At 41.0% G+C, this 19417-nt stretch overlaps 1 protein-coding gene across 6 annotated transcripts in view; it reads left to right on the top strand.

Moving 5' to 3' along the window:
• The window catches only part of Cacna1d (calcium voltage-gated channel subunit alpha1 D), a 333084-nt gene that overhangs the window by 247336 nt on the left and 66331 nt on the right, over positions 1 to 19417 (top strand). For all 6 annotated transcript variants that reach the window (XM_090320974.1, XM_090320966.1, XM_090320957.1 and 3 more), the window contains 6 exons: positions 2246 to 2360; positions 2872 to 2941; positions 3759 to 3825; positions 4521 to 4668; positions 14300 to 14429; positions 17506 to 17565. In XM_090320974.1, the coding sequence (XP_090177100.1) occupies positions 2246 to 2360; positions 2872 to 2941; positions 3759 to 3825; positions 4521 to 4668; positions 14300 to 14429; positions 17506 to 17565 (590 nt within the window). The remainder of the gene's footprint in view (positions 1 to 2245; positions 2361 to 2871; positions 2942 to 3758; positions 3826 to 4520; positions 4669 to 14299; positions 14430 to 17505; positions 17566 to 19417) is intronic.

The raw sequence follows: 19417 nt of genomic DNA, 5'->3' as shown, positions 1-19417 counted from the left end.
CCTTTCTTCCTGGACCTCTGAGCCCCTGTTAAATTTTATTCACATCTGTCACTGGGGGAAGAATCTGTGTGCAGGTTCAGGTTACTCCATTTCCCCTACCCACACAACAGCATCTCCTCGCTTTCTCTTTTCCTTCTCATTTTTCTTTCTCTTCCTCCCTCTCATCTTTGCCTCTCCTCATTCTCTTCTTTCCTCTGTCTTCCTTTCCTCCTCATCCTGTTCTTCCTCTCCTTCCTTCGTGAGATTGAACCCAGGACTTTGTGCTTGTAAGCTAGGCACTCTACTTCTTGAGCCATGCCCCGGCCCTTTTGGGGTTTTTTTTTTCAGCTTAGAAGAGTTTCTGTAACTTTGAGGCTGACCTCAACCTTCCAATCCTCCCTCTCTGCCTCCTGCAAACCTGGGATTTCAAATATGTACTGGTACACTTGACTTAGACAAGAGCTTCTCAAACTTAGTATCTTCTTCTAAAGAAAAATTTTTATTTAAGCAGTTTTACAGAGAAGTTGTTGTTCAATAAAACTTTATGAGTACAATGTGTCTTCATCAGTGTCACCCCTTTCAACATTCTTGCCCATCCCCACTCTTCACTTTTCTTAATTGTGTAGATTATACATTGAATTTTTTTTTACTACATTCCCTATCCTTCTTTTCTTCATTCTCACTTCTAATTAGAGGGCAAGGCCTATACCTAGTCCTAGTTGGTCTTTGGTAAACATGTGTTAAATGAATAGTTAATATTTTCTTTTTTGCTGTCCTCATGATTGGCTCTTTAGACCACAGCAGTATACCAGACTTCAGAGTATTCCCTGCTGTTTCTCTCTGGTTTTATTTCAAGTTCTTTGTAACACATATATGAGATACTTAAAGAGTTGCTTGTGTTCTGTATCCCCAGCTACCCAGAAGAGAAGCTGGCCTGAGGGAGGTGTTTGGTAGACTTCTGAGTGTATTCCGGAGTGTACTGCTATTTCTGAGGTGTGGGCAATGTCTCTAAATACAGACGATGGGTTTTGCTCTTGGAGACCATCTGTTAGAAATATATGCGACCTTCCTGTGGCCTGTTATTTCACATTTGTTCTTCATGGCCCAAAAGAGTTTAGTGACAGTGCAGTGCTGGAGAAGCAATTCATGTCTTCATTGGGATCGTTGAGAGACATACTCAGAACGGCAGTTTCCAGCACTAAGCCTTGTCTAAGCCCCCACCACCCCATGTCCATCAGAGAAGTGCTCAAGCTCTCTCCAGCCCATGACATGGCTTCCATGGGCCCCTTGCAGCTCCAGAATACACTATTATATCAAAAGTATTGTGAAAACCTTCATTAACTCACATTTCTATTTTTTTGAATCCTTGAACAGAAGCGCAGTAGCTCTCTACAGGATCCCTATAAGGTGATGTCAGGCTGCATCTTCAGCACCACTCTAGATTTCAGATTACACCAGACATGTGGGGCAGCGATCTCATGCTTTTACCTCAGGCTGAGAAGCATTCATCTAACACAGCCCCTTTATTCATTGCTCTCTGAAGAAGAAACAGACATCATCTGATTTGATCCTCTTGTTCAGGATCCTTAAAGACCTCAAAGAAACCTTACATACAATTTCACAGTAAAAATGACAACAACAACAAAACCCTGATAATTTGGTTACATATTCTTTTACTCTTTGAAAGGTTCAATCAGTAATCAAAGATCTAGCCACAGTGACACTTTTCAGAAGATAGACCAGCACCATCTGGCAGGAGGTAGCATGGTACCAGCCTTCTGTGCTTATGGAGTGAAGAAATGATTATCAAAGGCCCCGGAAGCCTTTTCAAAGGAGAAAATCTATTTACTAGAATCACGTGTGGTCTTTGAAGGAGTCCTGTTTGAAAAGCACTTCCCTCACCATGCATGTTCTAGTATATATTTCCAAAGAATCAAAAACACAACTATGATGTATATGTTCTAGAAGGTTTGGTGCAGTGTGCATCCACTGTAGATACATAGATAGATGGAAACAACAGGAAATGTTGACATTTGTAGGTTTTCCTGGATTTCAGTGAGCCTTGGTATTAGCTCTTTTCAGATGACTCTCAAAAAGGAGTTTGTCTGTTTATTTCTTTGTTGAGGAGCATGTCTTTACCAAGTCCTAGGGATCACACTAGGGACAGCCTTCCAGAACAGGGGGTGTGTGGGCATGAGGGCGGGTGGACAATGGCATGTGTAGTTGCATTCAGACATGTGTTGTGCCCTTAAAATCTTGAAATCAGATATTCTACTGAATGTCTTCTTGGCCATTGCTGTTGACAATTTGGCTGATGCTGAAAGTTTGAATACTGCTCAGAAGGAGGAAGCTGAAGAAAAGGAAAGAAAAAAGATTGCCAGGTAACTCCATTTTCATCCGAGTCCTTGACTGAGGAGTTGGAGAAGTCCAGGTGTCTGAAGGACCTGATAAATCCAAATTTGCCTCCTAGGAACTGCATCCCCATGTTTCTTCTTTGCAGTGATTGGGGGTGAGCATGTGATGCAGGGAAAAGAGGAGAGAATCATGGAAACAAGCCAGGCCTTTAGTTTTATCTGCAAAGCTGAGAATGGGAGTCACACATTCCCATGCTTAAAGAATCATTGCAGTTAATTTTGGCATCATAAAATAAATGATGCATTCAATGCTGATTAGCTCTTGGATGGGAATTTTAATAAGATGATCTGTATAATGAATCCATTGCATTAGGTGAACAGGAAGCTCTGGGTTTGGGCTATGCTGTGCTCTTGCTGTTAGTGTTGTTTCCAATTAAAGTCTTTCCTTCATTGGGACATTATTGATTCAGCTTCCTGATTAACATTTTTATATGTGGCAATATGGTTATTTCATTTCTGATAATCCTTTTCTCTATAGAAAAGAGAGTCTAGAAAATAAAAAGAACAACAAGCCAGAAGTCAACCAGGTAGCCAACAGTGACAACAAGGTATGTTCTAAAACAGCCTCTCTCCCTTTTGTCTCAGCATGATTCTGTAGGCATCACCATAAATGTACCACTTTGGCTGTGAAATGTCTCATATGTAATATTTTGGTGTGAAAGTAGAACATATCATATAGATGCTGACTTCTCAAGGACTTGTGATTGAATTTAGGCAGGGAGTTAGCTGTTAACTAACATTTCACTGTAGAACCAAGGTGATAAATATTTAACAGTTTGACTTCTGGTTTTTCCTGTGTTGGTGAGGGTCAACCCTGGGCATGATCTTGTTAGCATCGTGTGAGCGGATATTAAAACCGGGATTTTTTTTTTTTAAGTAGACATCTGTACCCAGTCACCACTGGGTGATTTCAGGGTCTGTTGGTCTGGGAGTCCTTAGGGCCACACTGTCAGACCTCATATCACTCTGCATGTTTTGATCACTTGTTCATTGAACTGATGAATTCTGAGTAGCAATTGTGGGTCAGACACTCAAGATTTAGAAATGGAAAGGACAGGTTCTCTGCCTCCATGGAACTCAGCATCTCTCCCAGAATCCAAATGTGGCTATCATAGATATGTGCCAACTACCCTGGGGCGTCAGCAGGACTAGGACTAAGTTGGCATCATGTTTCTCATTAGGTCTCAAGCCTCTGTCTGAAGCAGAATCCCCATGAAGCTGGCCCTGTACTCTCACATAGACACACACTCAGGAGGGAAATACCTCCTCCTATGCTGACCAGCTGGTTACCCCCTTCCCTTTGCCCCTCTAAAATATACTGAAGCCAGTGTCCTCCCTCCTCCTGAGACGTCTCTGTCATCCTAGGTTACAATCGATGACTATCGAGAAGAGGATGAAGACAAAGATCCTTACCCGCCTTGCGATGTGCCAGGTAGGGTGGTGAAGGCCAGAAACAAGCTCTCAGCTCATGAAATAAGATTTGGCTTTACTGTGGCTTGTTGGCTGGCCCAGCTGGGTTTCCACCAGCCTGGTTGGGCCACCCAGACAATGGGGTCAACTTCCTGATGGACCAGTTAGCCCAGCTGTATGTAGCGTATATGCATAACTCCATCCAGGGTAATGGAGAGGGAATGTGCAGCTGGATTAGGATTGGCCCAACTGCTGACAAAACGCTGTAGAAGATCATTTGTTAGCATTCACTTGACATTTTTGCATTTCTTTGATACCTTTTTTGAAAGATAAAGGCCAGACTTGGATAGTTAAGGGGCTACTTAACTGTACCATAACATCCTACATGGAGCTTTTCAACCTGAAGCTGGGGATACAGCCAGGTGCTGGGAATATGGCAGTGAGAACACTACCATCACAACCACTTTTACCTGTGGTTATATCATAGCCTAGAAAGAACTTCCTTCCCACAACCAAACACATTTACCAGAGAATCGTGTGTCTCTAGCCACAGCTTCTCCGTCCATATATTAAGGAGCAGGGAGGTTTTGATTATGTAAACAGTAAATGTCCTTAACGTCTAGGTCTCATTTTAAATTTGTAAAATTGGAAATGACCATTAAAACCCATACATCACCTTGTTATTTCATGCCTATAAAAAGAGTATTCTATTTAAAGTAGGTGAAGAGGAAGAGGAGGAAGAAGAGGATGAACCAGAGGTTCCTGCTGGTCCCCGTCCTCGCAGAATCTCAGAGTTGAACATGAAGGAGAAAATTGTTCCCATCCCCGAAGGAAGCGCTTTCTTCATTCTCAGCAAGACCAACCCGTAAATATTCCCTTTCTAGTCCCATCACTGCCATCTCTCGGCAGGGACTCTACAGATTGCTTGAGGATGGCTAAGTGGGATGAGGGGAAGTCGTTTTGCAGCCCCCTTCTGAACACAAGTGTCCCAGGAGCCCCAATTCCCTGCTGACTGCTCGCTGCTCATTTCTTAACTTTGCCATCAGTTCCTTTCCTGTGAGGTTGTGACCAGGTCCTGGAAGGAGCACCATTCTAGGTTTTCTTCCCTGTTGTATCTTCTGCATGGGAAGAGCAGTGGGGTAAATGGCTGTGGTCATGAAGATTTTCTAGTTGACATGCATCGCTGTGCTCTTCCATGCAATGGCCTAGAACCCTTTCTTAGCCAGTGGCCATTGTCTAAGATGCTTTGTGGGACAGGAATTTTGTGACCAACTTCTGCACAGTTTCTTCATCCTCATATCCCATTTAGGTGATCTTTCGCTTATTGGATTTTATGACTGTGAAATAAGATGTCCTGGTGACATTTGTAAGTTGTGAGTATGTGATTCCGCTCTAGGATCCTCTGCTTAAAATAGCATTTCTCATACTCAAACAATAAGGTGCTCACCAGGAGCATGAGAGTGAGTCACACGTACTCTAGGCGGAAGAAGTTTATTTACTAGCTCATCTGTAGGTTTTAATCATCTGGGATTAAGTGAACTGCCAGGGGGAATGGGTTGCTCCTGGAAAGGTTTCTAGAAATGCAGTTCTTGGCTGTCATAATTCACAGGCCCTGGGGAGACACAGGTGGGAAGCAAGGCTGGAAGTGTTGAGGGGGGAAGATTTGATGATTGGCTTTACAGCTCACCACTATTGGAATGTCCTTTGAGATGGAGAAGGAGGGAGGGAAGGAAAGAGGGAGGGAGAGAGAGAAAGAGAGAGAGACAGACAGACAGACAGACAGACTAGCCTGGTAGTTGTAATCCTAGCTACTTAGGAAGCTGAGGCCTAAAGATCTTGGTTTAGAGCCATCCTAGGCAAGAAAGTCTGTGAGACTCTGATCTTCAATTACCAAAAAGCCAGAAGTGGAGCTGTGGTTCAAGTGGTAGAGCACTTTGAGCACAAAACTTCAGGGACAGAGATTATGTACAAGATTGCACAAATGAGAAGAGGAGGCGGCAGTGGTGGTTAGGATCCTGATGTTTGACACCTGTAGTTTTTTGTGTTTCCCTGTGTTAAGGGGTGGATTGATTTCATTTTTTTCCCTTGAAAGTCAAGAGCACTCCTGTGTTTGCTGTTTTAGAAGGTCTTCTGCAGCTGCAGGTTCAATTGATAACTTACAAGCCTTCGTGGGGGAGTGGGGAGTTGGAGGGACCCAGCATTGAAACCCCAAAAGAGAAGATGAAAAAGTCTTTCAGGGGAAAATCTATCTATAGTCTTTGGCTTATATCTATGGCATTTGGGGTAAAGCCAGTCAATCATTAAACAGCCTGACAGCTAACCATTGTAAAAGCCACAATGAAAGTCCAGATTCCTGGACACAGCCACCCTCCCTGGGCTCATGGGGCTTCAGGACTCAGAGCTACATCATGTGCAGATGATGGTGAGACTTCGCTGTCTAAGGACTTCTGGTTGTAGGTCAGCTCTAAAATTAAAAATAGGACTTTAAGCCCCACCATGAAGCAAATATCTATAATTCACTAAACACAAAAAGGGGGGAAAAGAGAGAGAAAGAAACTTAGAAGTAAACATAAATACTGACAATGGACACTGACCACTTCTCCATAATTTCCCTAAATGTGAACGGGCTGAACAATCCAATCAAAAGACACAGAGCAGCAGACTGGATTAAGAAACACCACCCATCCATATGTTGCCTCCAAGAGACTCACCTCACCGCCAAAGACAGAAACAAATTCCAAGTGAAAGGATGGAAACGAATTTTCCACTGCAATGCACCATGCAAAAAAGCAGGAGTAGCAATCTTAATCTCCGACAAAATTAACTTCTCAGTAAAATCAGTACATAAAGATAGAGATGGCCATTATATATTAGTAAAGGGTACAATCCATGCCCATATTACAGTTATAAACATCTACTCCCCCAACACGGGAGCACCCAAATTCGTCAAACTCTCTTGGAATTATAGAACAAGATAGACTCAAGCACAATCATAGTGGGAGACCTCACTATACTACTCTGAACAAACAACAGGTTAACTCAAGAAAAGTAGAGACACCATCGACTTAAACGACACCATAGCCCAGCTGGGCTTAACAGATATACACAGAGTCTTCACCCAACAGCGAAACTTTTTACATTTTTCTCAGCAGCACATGGAACACACTCCAAAATTAATCATATAATAGTTCATACAGAAAACCAAAGCAGATACAAGAGGACTGATAGAATCCCATGCATTCTATCAGACCACAGTGGAGTCAGACTAATTCTGAACAATGCAGTCAAAGTCAAAAAACATTCAATCACTTGGAAACTGAACAACACACTGCTGAATAACTCCTGGGTAACAGATCAAATCAGAAAAGAAATTAAAAACGTCCTTGAATGTAATAACAATCAAGAAACATCTCAAAGGAACCTATGGGACACAGCAAACGCAGTTCTAAGAGGCAAATTTATCACACTAGGAGCGCATATTAAAAAGACAGAAGAAGAGCATGTAAATAACCTAAAAAAACCCTTAAATACCTAGAGGAGCAAGAAAAAGTTAATTCTAAAACAACTAGAAGGACAGAAATAACAAAAATAAAATCAGAAATATCAGAGATTGAAAAAAATTGATAAATCAAAATGTTGGTTCTTTGAGTCAACAAAATAGACAGACCCCTGGCAAGATTAATCAAAAAAAGGAGAGGGGAGATTCAAATAAGATTAGAGGCCCCACGGGAACAATCACAACTGATTTCCAAGAAGTTCAGTCCATAATGAATAAGTACTACCAGGGCCTATATTCAAAGAAACAAGAAAATCTAGTAGAAATGGATGATTTCTTAAATATAGGCTACCCACACTGAACAACGATGAGATAAACAAATTGAATGAACCAATCTCTTAAAATGAAATTGTGGAAGCAGTCAGGGAAATGCCAACCAAAAAGAGCCCAGGTCCAGATGGTTTCACTGCAGAATTCTACAAGACATTTAAAGATGAAATAACACCTATACTCTTGAAACTCTTCTGAGAAATAGAAACAGAAGGAGCAATACCAAATTCATTTTATTTTATTTTTTTAATTTATTTTTTATTGTAATTAATAAAAGGGTTACATGATATTTGCCAGATAGAAGGTGCATTAATTCACATACATTGATACCCTTTCACATGTCTTGGTACCCATTACCCTTCCCTCTACCCCCACCCCCACTCCCGTCTTGGGAGTCTTTTCCCCCCTTCCCTATCAAATTTCTAATATCCAAATACAAATAAATTCAATATATCAGATAACAAAGTGAGATACTATACCAATATGAGATAACCAAGGACAGCAAAGGAGATGAGAGACAACATAGTACATTAAGGACAACAATCATTCATTATATGACTGCCATACTGTTTTCCATAGTGGTTGAACGAGTTTGCACTCCCACCAACAGTGTAGTAGTGATCCCTCCTGGCCACATCCCCTCCAGCATCTGTTGTTATTCGTTTTCCTGATCCTGGCCATTCTAACTGGAGTGAGGTGGAATCTTAGAGTTGTTTTGATTTGCATTTCTTTTATGACCAGAGATGTTGAGCATTTCTTCATGTGTCTATAGGCCATTTTTGTTTCTTCTTCAGAGAAGACTCTCTTTAAGTCTTTGGCCCATTGTTTAATGGGATGGTTGTTACTTTGGTGATTAGTTTTTGAGTGATTCAATTTTTTGAGCTGTTGATATATTTTAGATATGAGGCCTTTGTCCGTTGTTTGGTTGGTGAAGATCTTCTCCCACTCTGTAGGCTTCCTAATTAATTTACTAGCTATGTCCTTTGCCATATGAAAGCTCTGCAGTTTAATGCAGTCCCACTTATCCAGCCTTTCTCTGATTTGCTGTGATTCTTGGTCCTTATTAAGAAAGTTTTGACCTGTGCCAAGGAGACCTAGTGTATCTCCTATTCCTTCTTGTAAAGTTTTCAGTGTGTCAGCTTTTACCTCCAGGATTTTGATCCATTTGGAGTTAATTCTAGTGCAGGGTGACAAAGAAGGATCCAACTTTAGTTTTCTGCAGGTGCTTAACCAGTTCTGCCAGCACCACTTGTTGAAGAGGCTGTCTTTCTTCCATTCTATTTTTTTGGCTCCCTTGTCAAAGATTAGGTGGCTATAGGTCTGTGGTTTAATATCTGGGTCCTCAGTTCTGTTCCATTGGTCTTCAGGCCTGTTCTTGTGCCAGTACCAAGCTGTTTTGATAATTGTTGCTCTGTAATAGAGTCTAAAGTTTGGTATTGAAATTCCTCCTGTGCTGTTCTTTCTGCTAAGAAGTGTTTTTGTTATACGGGGTCTTTTATTATTCCATATGAAATTTTGGATTGCCTCTTCTATTTCTTTAAAGAATGCCATTGGGATATTGATGGGTATTGTGTTGAATTTGTAGATAGCTCTTGGCAAGATTGCCATTTTCACAATGTTGATTTTTCCAATCCAGGAGCATGGGAGGTTTTTCCATTTCCTTAGTTCTGCTTTAATTTCCTTTTTCAGGGTTTTAAAGTTTTCATCAAAAAGGTCCTTTACATTCTTAGTTAAGGTAATTCCTAGGTACTTTATTTTCTTTGAGGCTATTGCGAAAGGAGTTGCTTTCCTGATTGTTGCCTCATTCCTCTGACTGTTGGCGTAGAGGAAGGCAGTTGATTTTTGAGGGTTAATTTTATAGCCTGCTACCCTTCTTCCAAAGTTTTGAATCAGCTCAAGGAGCTTGGGAGTAGAGTCTATAGGATTCTTTAAATACAGAATCATGTCATCTGCAAAGAGGGATAGTTTTACTTCCTCTTTCCCTACTTGGATCCCCTTTATGCTTGCTTCTTGCCTTATTGCATTGGCTAGGAATTCTAATACTATGTTAAAGAGGAGTGGAGAGAGTGGGCATCCTTGTCCATTCCTGATTTTAGAGGGAATGGCTTTAGCTTTTCACCATTAAGTGTAATACTACAGAGGGTTTGTCATACACAGCCTTTATTATATTGAGGAATGTTCCATGAATTCCTAGTTTCTCCAGAGCTTTTAACATAAAGGGGTGTTGGATCTTGTCAAATGCCTTTTCTGCATCTATTGAGACAATCATGTGATTTTTGTCCTTGCTCCCGTTGATGTGTTGAATGATGTTAATTGATTTGCTTATGTTGAACCAGCTTTGCCTCCCTGTGATGAATCCTATTTGATCATAGTGTATAATTTTTTAATGAGTTGTTGTAGACAGTTTGCCAGTATTTTGTTGAGAAGTTTTGCATCGCTGTTCATCAAAGAAATAGGTCTATAGTTCTCTTTCTTTGATGAATCTCTGTCTGGTTTGGGAATGAGGGTTATACTGGCTTCATAGAATGAGTTTGGTAAAGAACCTTCATTTTCAATTTCGTTGAAGAGCTTCAGGAGTATTGGTGTGAGCTCTGCTTTGAAGACCTTATAGAATTCAGCTGTGAATCCATCTGGCCCTGGGCTTTTCTTAGGTGGAAGTTCTCTTATTACCATTTCTATTTCAGAGCTTGAAATAGGCCTGTTTAGTTGGGTTAGTTCTTCTTGGTTCAGTGTGGGTATGTTAATTCTGGCTAGGAATTTGTCCATTTCTTCTAGATTCTCAAATTCGTTGGCGTAAAGGTTTAAGAAGTATTCCCTCATGATATTCTGGATCTTGGTAATTTCTGTCGTGATTTTACCATTGTCGTCTGCGATTTTGTTTATATCGGTATGCTCTCTTCTTTTTTTGGTAAGATTTGCTAAGGGCCAAATTCATTTTATGAAGCTAATATTACTCTCATCCCCAAACTAGGGAAAGACCCAACAAAAAAAGAAAACTACAGACCTATCTCTCTAATGAACACAGACGCAAAACTCCTCAATAAAATATTAGCCAACAGAATCCAGAAACAAATTTAAAAAATCATACACTATGACCAAGTAGGCTTCATCCCACAGATGCAAGACTGGTTTAACATTCGCAAATCAATCAATGTAATACATCACATCAATAGAGCTAAGGATAAGAATCATATGATAATTTCTCTGGACACCGAGAAGACCTTTGACAAAATACAACATGCATTCATATTGAAAGCACTAGAAAAAATAGGAATAAGAGGTACATTCCTCAAAATAGTTAAAGCCATATATGAAAAATGTATAGCCAGTATTATACTAAATGGTGAAAGACTGGAACCATTCACCTTAAAATCAGTAACAAGACAGGGATGCCCACTCTCTCCACTTCTCTTCAATATAGTGCTGGAAGGCTTAGCGAGAGCAATAAGGCAAGAAAAGGACATCAAAGGGATCCACATAGGGAAAGAAGAAATTAAACTATCCCTATTCGCAGATGACATGATCCTGTACTTGAGTGACCCAACAAACTCCACTCCCCAACTTCTAGAATTAATAAACTACTTTAGCAAAGTGGCAGGATACAAAATTAACTTTCAGAAGTCAGTAGCCTTGTACACCAACAATACACAAACAGAAGGCCAAATCAAGAAAGTGATCCCATTCGTAATAGTCCCCAAAAGAATAAAATACTTAGGAATATACTTAACCAAAGTGTAAAGGAATTATTCAATGAAAACTACAAAAGCCTAATTAAAGAAATTAAAGAGGACACTAGGAAATGCAAAGATATCCCATGCTCATGGCTAGGGAGAACCAACATAGTGAAAATGGTTATACTGCCAAAATGGATATACAAATTCAATGCAATCCCCATCAAAATCCCAAAGACATTCTTTACTGAAATAGAAGATATAATCCAAAGATTCATATGGAGCAAGAAAAGACCTAGAATGGCCAAAACAATTCTAGGCAAATGAGCAATGCTGGAGGTATTACAATACCAGACTTCAAACTCTACTATAGAGCCATAATAACAAAAATTGCTTAGTATTGGCACAAAAACAGATCAGAAGATCAGTGGAACAGAATAGAAGACCCAGAAATAGAACCACATACCTATAGGCAACTTGTATTTGACAAAGGAGCCAAAGATATACAGTGGAACAAACACAGTCTATTCAATTATTGGTGCTGGCAAAACTGGGCAGCCAAATGCAGAAAACTAAAAACTGACCCTAGCCTTTTGCACAAGCATTAACTCAAAGTGGATCAAAAACCTCAACATCAGACCGGAAACCATGAAACTGCTACATGATAAAGTAGGAGAGACACTGGAACTCATAGGCACAGGCAAAAGATTCCCGAACAGAATCCCAGGGTCACAACAGATAGGAGAGAGATTCAATAAATGGGACTATCTAAAAATAAAAAGTTTCTGTACAGATAAAAACATAGTCGCAAAAGTAGAGACAGCCAACCAACTGGGAAAAAATATTCACCAATAATACATCTGACAAATGCTTAATATCCAGTATCTGCAGGGAACTCAAGAAATTAATCCTCCCAAACCCAATAAACCATTTACTAAGTGGGCAAGGGAACTAAAGAGAGACTTATCAGAAGAGATTAAAATGGCAGAAAAGCATATGAGAAAATGTTCATCATCTATGGTCATAAAGGAAATGCAAATAAAAACAATCCTAAGATATCACCTTACCCCCAACAAGAATGGCCAAGATTTTGAACTCAGACAATGACAGTTGCTGGCAGGGTTATGGAGAAAAAGGAACCCTACTGCACTGCTGGTGGGAATGTAGACTAGTTCTGCCACTCTGGAAAGCAGTGTGAAGGTTTCTTAAAGAACTGAAAATAGACCTTCCCTATGATCCCACCATACCACTTCTGGGCATCTACCCTGAACACATAACCCAAGATATGATAAGGATACCTGCTCAGCTATGTTCATCTCTGCACCATTCACAATAGCCAGGCGATAGAAACAATCCAGATGCCGTACTGAAGATGAATGGATACAGAAAATGTGATATATATATATATACATACATACATACATACATACACAATGGAATTCTACATAGCCAACAGACAAGATAAAATAATGGCATTCGCAGGGAACTGGAAGAATCTAGAGCAAATCATGTTGAGTGAGACAAGTCAAGACCTAAGGAACAAAAGCCACATGGTATCCTTAATATGTGGCTATTAAATCCAAAGAGTACAAGAGTGAGGACTCAATATCTCCATACCCAATGCTATGGACATGGTAATGGAAATATAAACATAACTATATAGATATAAAAACCTATGACTCTATAGACATAATGTTTTATTTTCTAAAATTCATGTTTCTATGACATATAAACCCTTAGCTTAATTTTGATTAAGTTCTAAATACTAAGTCCCAGTGATTGTTAAATAGAGATTCCCTTCTTGAATACTGGTTTGTTAAACCTGTCTTTTAAAATATGATGTAAAAATCAACGTTAATGAAGAAAAAAATAGGACTTTTGCTGAGCATGACTCATGACAGTAATACTAACTACTCAGGAAGCTGAGATCTGAGGACCCTGTTCAAAGCCAGCCTAGGAAAGAAAGTCCATGAGACTTTTATCTCCATTCAACAACCAAAAAGCCAGACATAGAATGATGGCTCAAATGGTAGAGCGTTAGCCTTGAACAAAAAAGCTGAGGGACAGGGCAGGACCTAGGCCCTGACAAAAATCTTTAGATGGCAGATTTCATCAATCTATTTTAAAACATCCCCCTGTAGTACACAAACGGAATTGGTTTCATTCTTTATGTTAAAAATTTCAGATAAAGTTGACCAAGTTTAATTGAGCGAAGAATGAGCCACAAATCAAACAGTCCTGGAAATCAGAAGAGCTTTGTAGGAAAACATTGCAATTTGGGCCCCCGGCATTTATGAATGGATGAGGGAAGAGAGGAAAAGAGACAGCTTGACTGGCTGTGGCACTGCCTGTGCCTTATTTGAACATTGTCTGAATAGTTGGCAGCCTGTGATTGGTGGAGGCATGGCTGCTGTAATTGATGTGCTTGTTGGGGAGTTTGCCTCCTAAGGTAGGCCTTTAGTTAGCTCTGGAACCATTATGCAGAGGGAGTTAGGTGTGGAGTTACTCTTAGTGAAACCTCAGTTGAACTTGACAGTTTGCTTTCTAACACAGGGAGATTAGGCTGCCAGGCTTCATGTTGTGAAAAACTTGAGAATCAAAAAGACCTAGAATGGAAATCAGCCTCTAGTCTTCACTAGCTGTGTCACTTAACATTCTCTCAGCTATGTACGCCTCACTTTCCCCATATTTTGAAGGGCAGAGATCCCCACTTGTGAGGATTGGATAAAAGGCTCTCTGGAGCACTCAGCACAGAGCTGGTCATTTCTTGACTCTTCCATATCCATGTAGGGTCAGCTGGTGATGGACTTGATGGAGTGAACAGTGCAGACAGTGGATACCTCTTTCCTGCCTTGGTGGAGGTCATCGGCAGTCCATCTGAGACAGCCATCTCCTGCTGCTGTGTCACCACTATGGGGACCTCCTACTTCTAACTCCCCTCAAGCCTTTCTGGGCCCTTGTCTGAGCCTGCTGTGTCTCTGTGTTGGTTTTCCCCATAGGATCCGTGTGGGCTGCCATAAGCTTATCAACCACCACATCTTCACCAACCTCATCCTCGTCTTCATCATGCTGAGCAGTGCCGCCCTGGCTGCCGAGGACCCCATCCGCAGCCACTCCTTCCGGAACACTGTAAGCCTAAGCCTCTGAGACAGGAGAGGTGGGTGGGACTTCCTTGGAGGTGAGCACTGTCCTGTCCTAGCCAGAAGATGCCCTGGACAGGCTATAGGAGTCCTAAGAGATTAAAGATAGTGTGCCTCTAGTTCTGTTTTCCAGATTGTGAGTGTCACCATTTTTCCCTTACTAGACAAATGTGAATGACATTATTTATTTTGACCTTTATTTTCAGTCCTCTACAGTGACGTGTAATACATACAGGGACTCCTCTTTTCCTCCCCTGTGCTCCTTGCTGCTGACGTTTTGTTCCCTGTTTCCACTTCCCCATCAGATATACACACTCACACCCTCAAGATTTTGGCATAGGGGGAACAGGTAGCAAGAAGAAGGCAAGCTTGAATCCAGGCAAGCCACAAGGCCAGAAGTTGTTATCTGGGAAGATTTCTCTCAAGTGGATTTTCCTCCATTTCAGAGGAGAAGTATAAGTTAGGGAGATGATGGGATGAAAGTAGAGGAGAGGAGGAACTTGAGGTTTGGGGTGGCAGAATGTGTTTATGTTAAAAAAAAACAAGCATAAGTTTTGTACTGTTGACCAGTTTCCTAACTTAATGGTAGCACCCACAGATGGCTTAGTTAGAAAGAAACTTGTGCTGAAACAAGTTCTTGTTCTCACAGCTCCATCTTAGGGGTTTAGCCAAGTCATGACTGAGGAAACTCCAAAAGCAGACAAGCTTCAGAGAACTTGCGGTCTGATAGCCATCAGGCCTAGTCCCCACAGTGCAGTTACAGTTCATCACTGTCACCTCCAGGAGAAAGGAGGCCAGCAAGTGTAGGAGGTTTCAGGTTCTAAGAGACTTTAGAGTTAAGACCCATCAACAGAGCAGTGCACCCAGTTTTCTGTCATAACAAGAAGGCTTCATATTGTTTTTCCCCCACCAAGTGATTGGCCAAATCTATGACAGCGATAAGACATGAATTCTGATGTAAAGGGGAAAAATACTTTTCCTGAGGTATGTGGTAGGGTCTGTGTAACAGGGGAAGCGTTGAGCCTGTCTTCATCGGTCCTCAAAGATTCTGTTAGAGATCCAGACATTGGAAAGGCACAGAAGCCTCTAACACTGAGTCCAGTCTCCATCCTGACAGTTTACATCAGAGCTTCGTGTTTCTTTTATTATTATTATAATCTCTCCTCCACAAATTGGTTTCCTTGCTGCTTTTCCCAAAACTGTTACAGTTTGTTTTAATAAATGTACATGCAAGTATGTATTTCTCTTAAAATATTGCAGTGTTTCTTTTAGCAGTAGCTGAATTCTTAATTGAAAAGAAAGCTAAGGGAAGCTAAGGAGAAGAGAACTTAATCTAAATGTTTAGATTGGACCCTGGGCACCAAGCAGGCTTGGCAGCAATGATGTGGGCTGCTGGATGTTTTCAACATTCATATCTTACTGTGTTCTAGAAGAGGATAAAGAGACAGTGGCAGAGCTTGATAATATATGGGAAATGCCTTCATTGATTGGCCAGGAAACACAATGATACAAAAATGTTAAATTTAGAAACAAACATGGTGGCAGTTGAGTCCCCTGGGAAAGAGCCATTCTCTGAGAGGAGCTGGCTCTTCTCAGCCTTTCTGGGAAGGAGCAATAGCATATCCCCTACAGTGTCTCCCAACTTGCACAACAATGCTGTGACTGGCTGAGTGGCCTGAGCTGGTGCCCCCATCTATTTCCAGCATCTGCATCTCTTAAATGAAAAGAGTAGAGCAGAATGATATCCACAGTCTTTCCAACATTGACATCTGAGGTTCCATGGAAACGAGTGTGGGTGCAGTGGTATGCCGTTCCCTCCTTGTGAGTGTTCTTGCTGGGGTAGTTAGACTTGCCCTGCCTCTTAGCTTCCATAGTTCTGAAATAGTACAGAGACTCCAGAATGGACTCTGTAGGGTACTAGAAATGCTGAGAACTTTAAAAGCCAAGCCAGTCTGTCTTTTGAGGGGGTTAAAAAAAAAAAAAAGGATAGTGTAGACTTAGGTATAATGCAATGCCTAGCTTAAGGTAGGTAGTACAAGCATGCCTGCCCAGCACAAAGAGGAAGGAATAGCTGGCTGGCTAATTCTGAAGGGACACATGGAAATTTCTGGCTCTGATACCGCTAACATCTTTTTTTTTCTTTATGTGATACTGGAGAAAATAAGACAATGCTAGAAAGTGTTCTACCACTGAGGATACACTACTATTTGTTCTTCTGCCAGTCTGAAATTCAGCTAGATGGCAGTGTACTTCAGTCAGGGCACAATTAACAACCCAAAATATGGGCTGGAGGGCCATGAGTTTGGCCTAGTGGTAGAGTGCTTGCCTAACATGCATGAAGACCCAGGTTCGATTCCTCGGTACCACATACATAGAAAAAAGCTGGAAATGGTGCTGAGGCTCAAGTGGTAGAGCTCTAGCCTTGAGAAAGTCCAAGGATAGTGCTCAGGCCCTGAGCTCAAGCCCAGGACTGGCAAAAAAAAAAAAACCCAACAACAAAAACAAAATATGGGCTGGGAATTTAACCTAGAGGTAGAGTGCTTGCCTAGCATGCATGAAAACCCGGGTTTGATTCCTCGGTACCGCATACATAGAAAAATGCCAGAAGTAGTACTGTGGTTCAAGTGGTAGAGCTCTAACCTTGAGAAAGCCCAAGGACAATGCCCAGGCCCTGAGCTCAAGCCACAGGACTGGCAAAAAAAAAATTTAACCAAAATATGTGTAATTGTAATTTATCAGGGCCCACAAGTCATTGACAGAAGTATCCCACTAAAGAAGAAAGATTGTTAATGTAGTACTTCCAGAAATCAGCCCCTATTGGTCCGGGGCACAAGCTGTAGAAGCCAGCTGGCTAAAAGAGGCAAGGGTCTTCAGTGCTCCTTGCTGGTTACAAAGGTTGTGATTGGACAGAGATAAACCTTGGTGAGCATTTCTGCCCTGCCTCTGGAGTGTCAGAGTTTTCAAGAAAAATGGGTCTCAAACCACAGTTGGTTCCACCTCTGGCCAGGTGGTTGTCACAGCTTGTACTGCTACCTGTTCTCATTTCCACATGTTGTACCTTGCAGATACTGGGTTACTTTGACTATGCTTTCACAGCCATCTTCACTGTTGAAATCCTGTTAAAGGTAATGGCATCTTTCATTGATCCTCATTACTCTAAAGCAGCTGTAGCAATAATAGTTGCCATTTTTTGCTTACCTTCCAGATGCTAGGTTATGCAGATTATGTCTTCACTGGTACTTTTGCATTTGAGATCGTTTTGAAGGTAACAGGCATCCAGCAGTGTGTTTAAGAGCCTACTCTTGTGTGTGAGACACAGGAAAGAAGCGTGTAGTGCTTTTGAATTTTTTTCTTTGATTAAGCTGAATGTTTTTTAAACAAAGAATTTTTTTCTGTGACCATTCCATCTTGTTTTTGCTTTCTTTTTCACTTTTGAATGCATGTAGGAGCTACTTTAACTTCACAGTAGTTGGAATTATATTTTGCTCCTTTTTTGGGAGAAAAAAATATCTCCTTAAGTTTGTCCACTGACAACAGATCTATTGTGTGAACTTTCTTTTACCCTTCCTGGCATAAGGTCAGAGGAAAAACATTTATCCTATGAAGGGAATGTCTCCCCTTCTTGTTTCTCTGACTGCATTGTTTTCAGTGGCTTAAAATAGTAACTAACCTACTATTTTCTTGCAACTGGATTTGCAAGATAACTTGGGTCCATTTTGTTACGATACTTTCTGTGTTTTAATGGATGGGCTTGCATTTGCACAAAGAGAAGGAACAACACCCTTCCAGACAGGGTGACCTGAATGCATTGCCCATTCATGAGCCACCAGTGGCCAGTGCTGCATGCGGTTTGTGTACTGAATGCTTCCCACTGGGGAGCCCCTTCTTAAATGCCCAGAGGTCTGGAGACCAGGAGCAGAGAGCTTAGAGTCTCCAGGAGCCGGTTCTGGAAGAACAGGGCCCATGAAAATTGTCAAAGCAACCATCTGCTAGAAGGAAGAAGCTGAAAAGTGAAGACTTTAAATCACAATTGTCTTTAGGCCATTTTAAGGGAAAATAACAGTCTGTTGGAACTTGGGCTCTTCACAAAATCTTCTGTAAATGAAACGTCAATTAACATGGCTAGGGAATGATTTCTTTTATTGTTACTTTTTTAAATTGGCTCAAATCCAACCAGTCAACATCTGTTTAAACCTGGGTTCATTTTCTTGTCTAAATGTAAGGCAGTGAATCTGGTTGCCAGTCTGCTCTGAGTTAGAGTTGTGCAAGGGGACAGTGGCCAGATGGTAACTGAGGGGGCTTGGTGGTAAAACCTGTGCTGCAGAGCACATGGGTGGTCGGCCAGCATTCTCTCTGGCATCAACTCTAGCCTTGCTTTCTTATTTGGTCACTCACTGTAACAGCTTAATGGGGAAGTGTTCTACTTTATCCATAAGCCTGATTAATTGAGGTTGTATTTTACTTTTTGTCTTTTAAGTTGTTAAGTTACTCTTGAGCTTTGGGGAAAAAATGAGATCCTGGGTTATTTTAGAGCGAGAAAAATGGTTATTACTTTTTCATTTCTTTAGATTTGGCTTTAATCTCCTAAGTCATTCTTCATTTTGAAGGTATTTTAGAAAATGGAAAAAATAATCTAAAATAAGAAGGATCCAGAAAATAGAGAACAGAGCTTCCCCTCGAATTACTTAACATCTGAAATGCTGGCTCAGGGTGATTTGAAAAGATATTTGCTCATTTGCGTAAATTTTGGAAAATTAACTTTTTCTTTCTTTATGCCAAAAAAGTTCAACGTTGGCAATATTCTCAGATTCGGAATAGTATTTCCCAACTATGCCTTTCCTCAACTGAACTCACCTTTTGTTTTCCCCTGCAAAATTGTGAAATGACTGTTATTCTGTTTTGACTCTGGGGAACTTCTTTACCAGACTCGGTGGAATACCCAAAGTATATGCTTCAGCCCGAGGTATGGGCAAGAAC

Source organism: Megascapheus bottae, chromosome 2 (genome assembly GCF_031878675.1).
Source record: "Megascapheus bottae isolate mThoBot1 chromosome 2, mThoBot2.hap1, whole genome shotgun sequence".
Lineage (NCBI taxonomy): Eukaryota > Metazoa > Chordata > Mammalia > Rodentia > Geomyidae > Megascapheus > Megascapheus bottae.
Note: the sequence above shows the minus strand (reverse complement) of the source record. Positions and strands in the feature narration are given on the sequence as shown.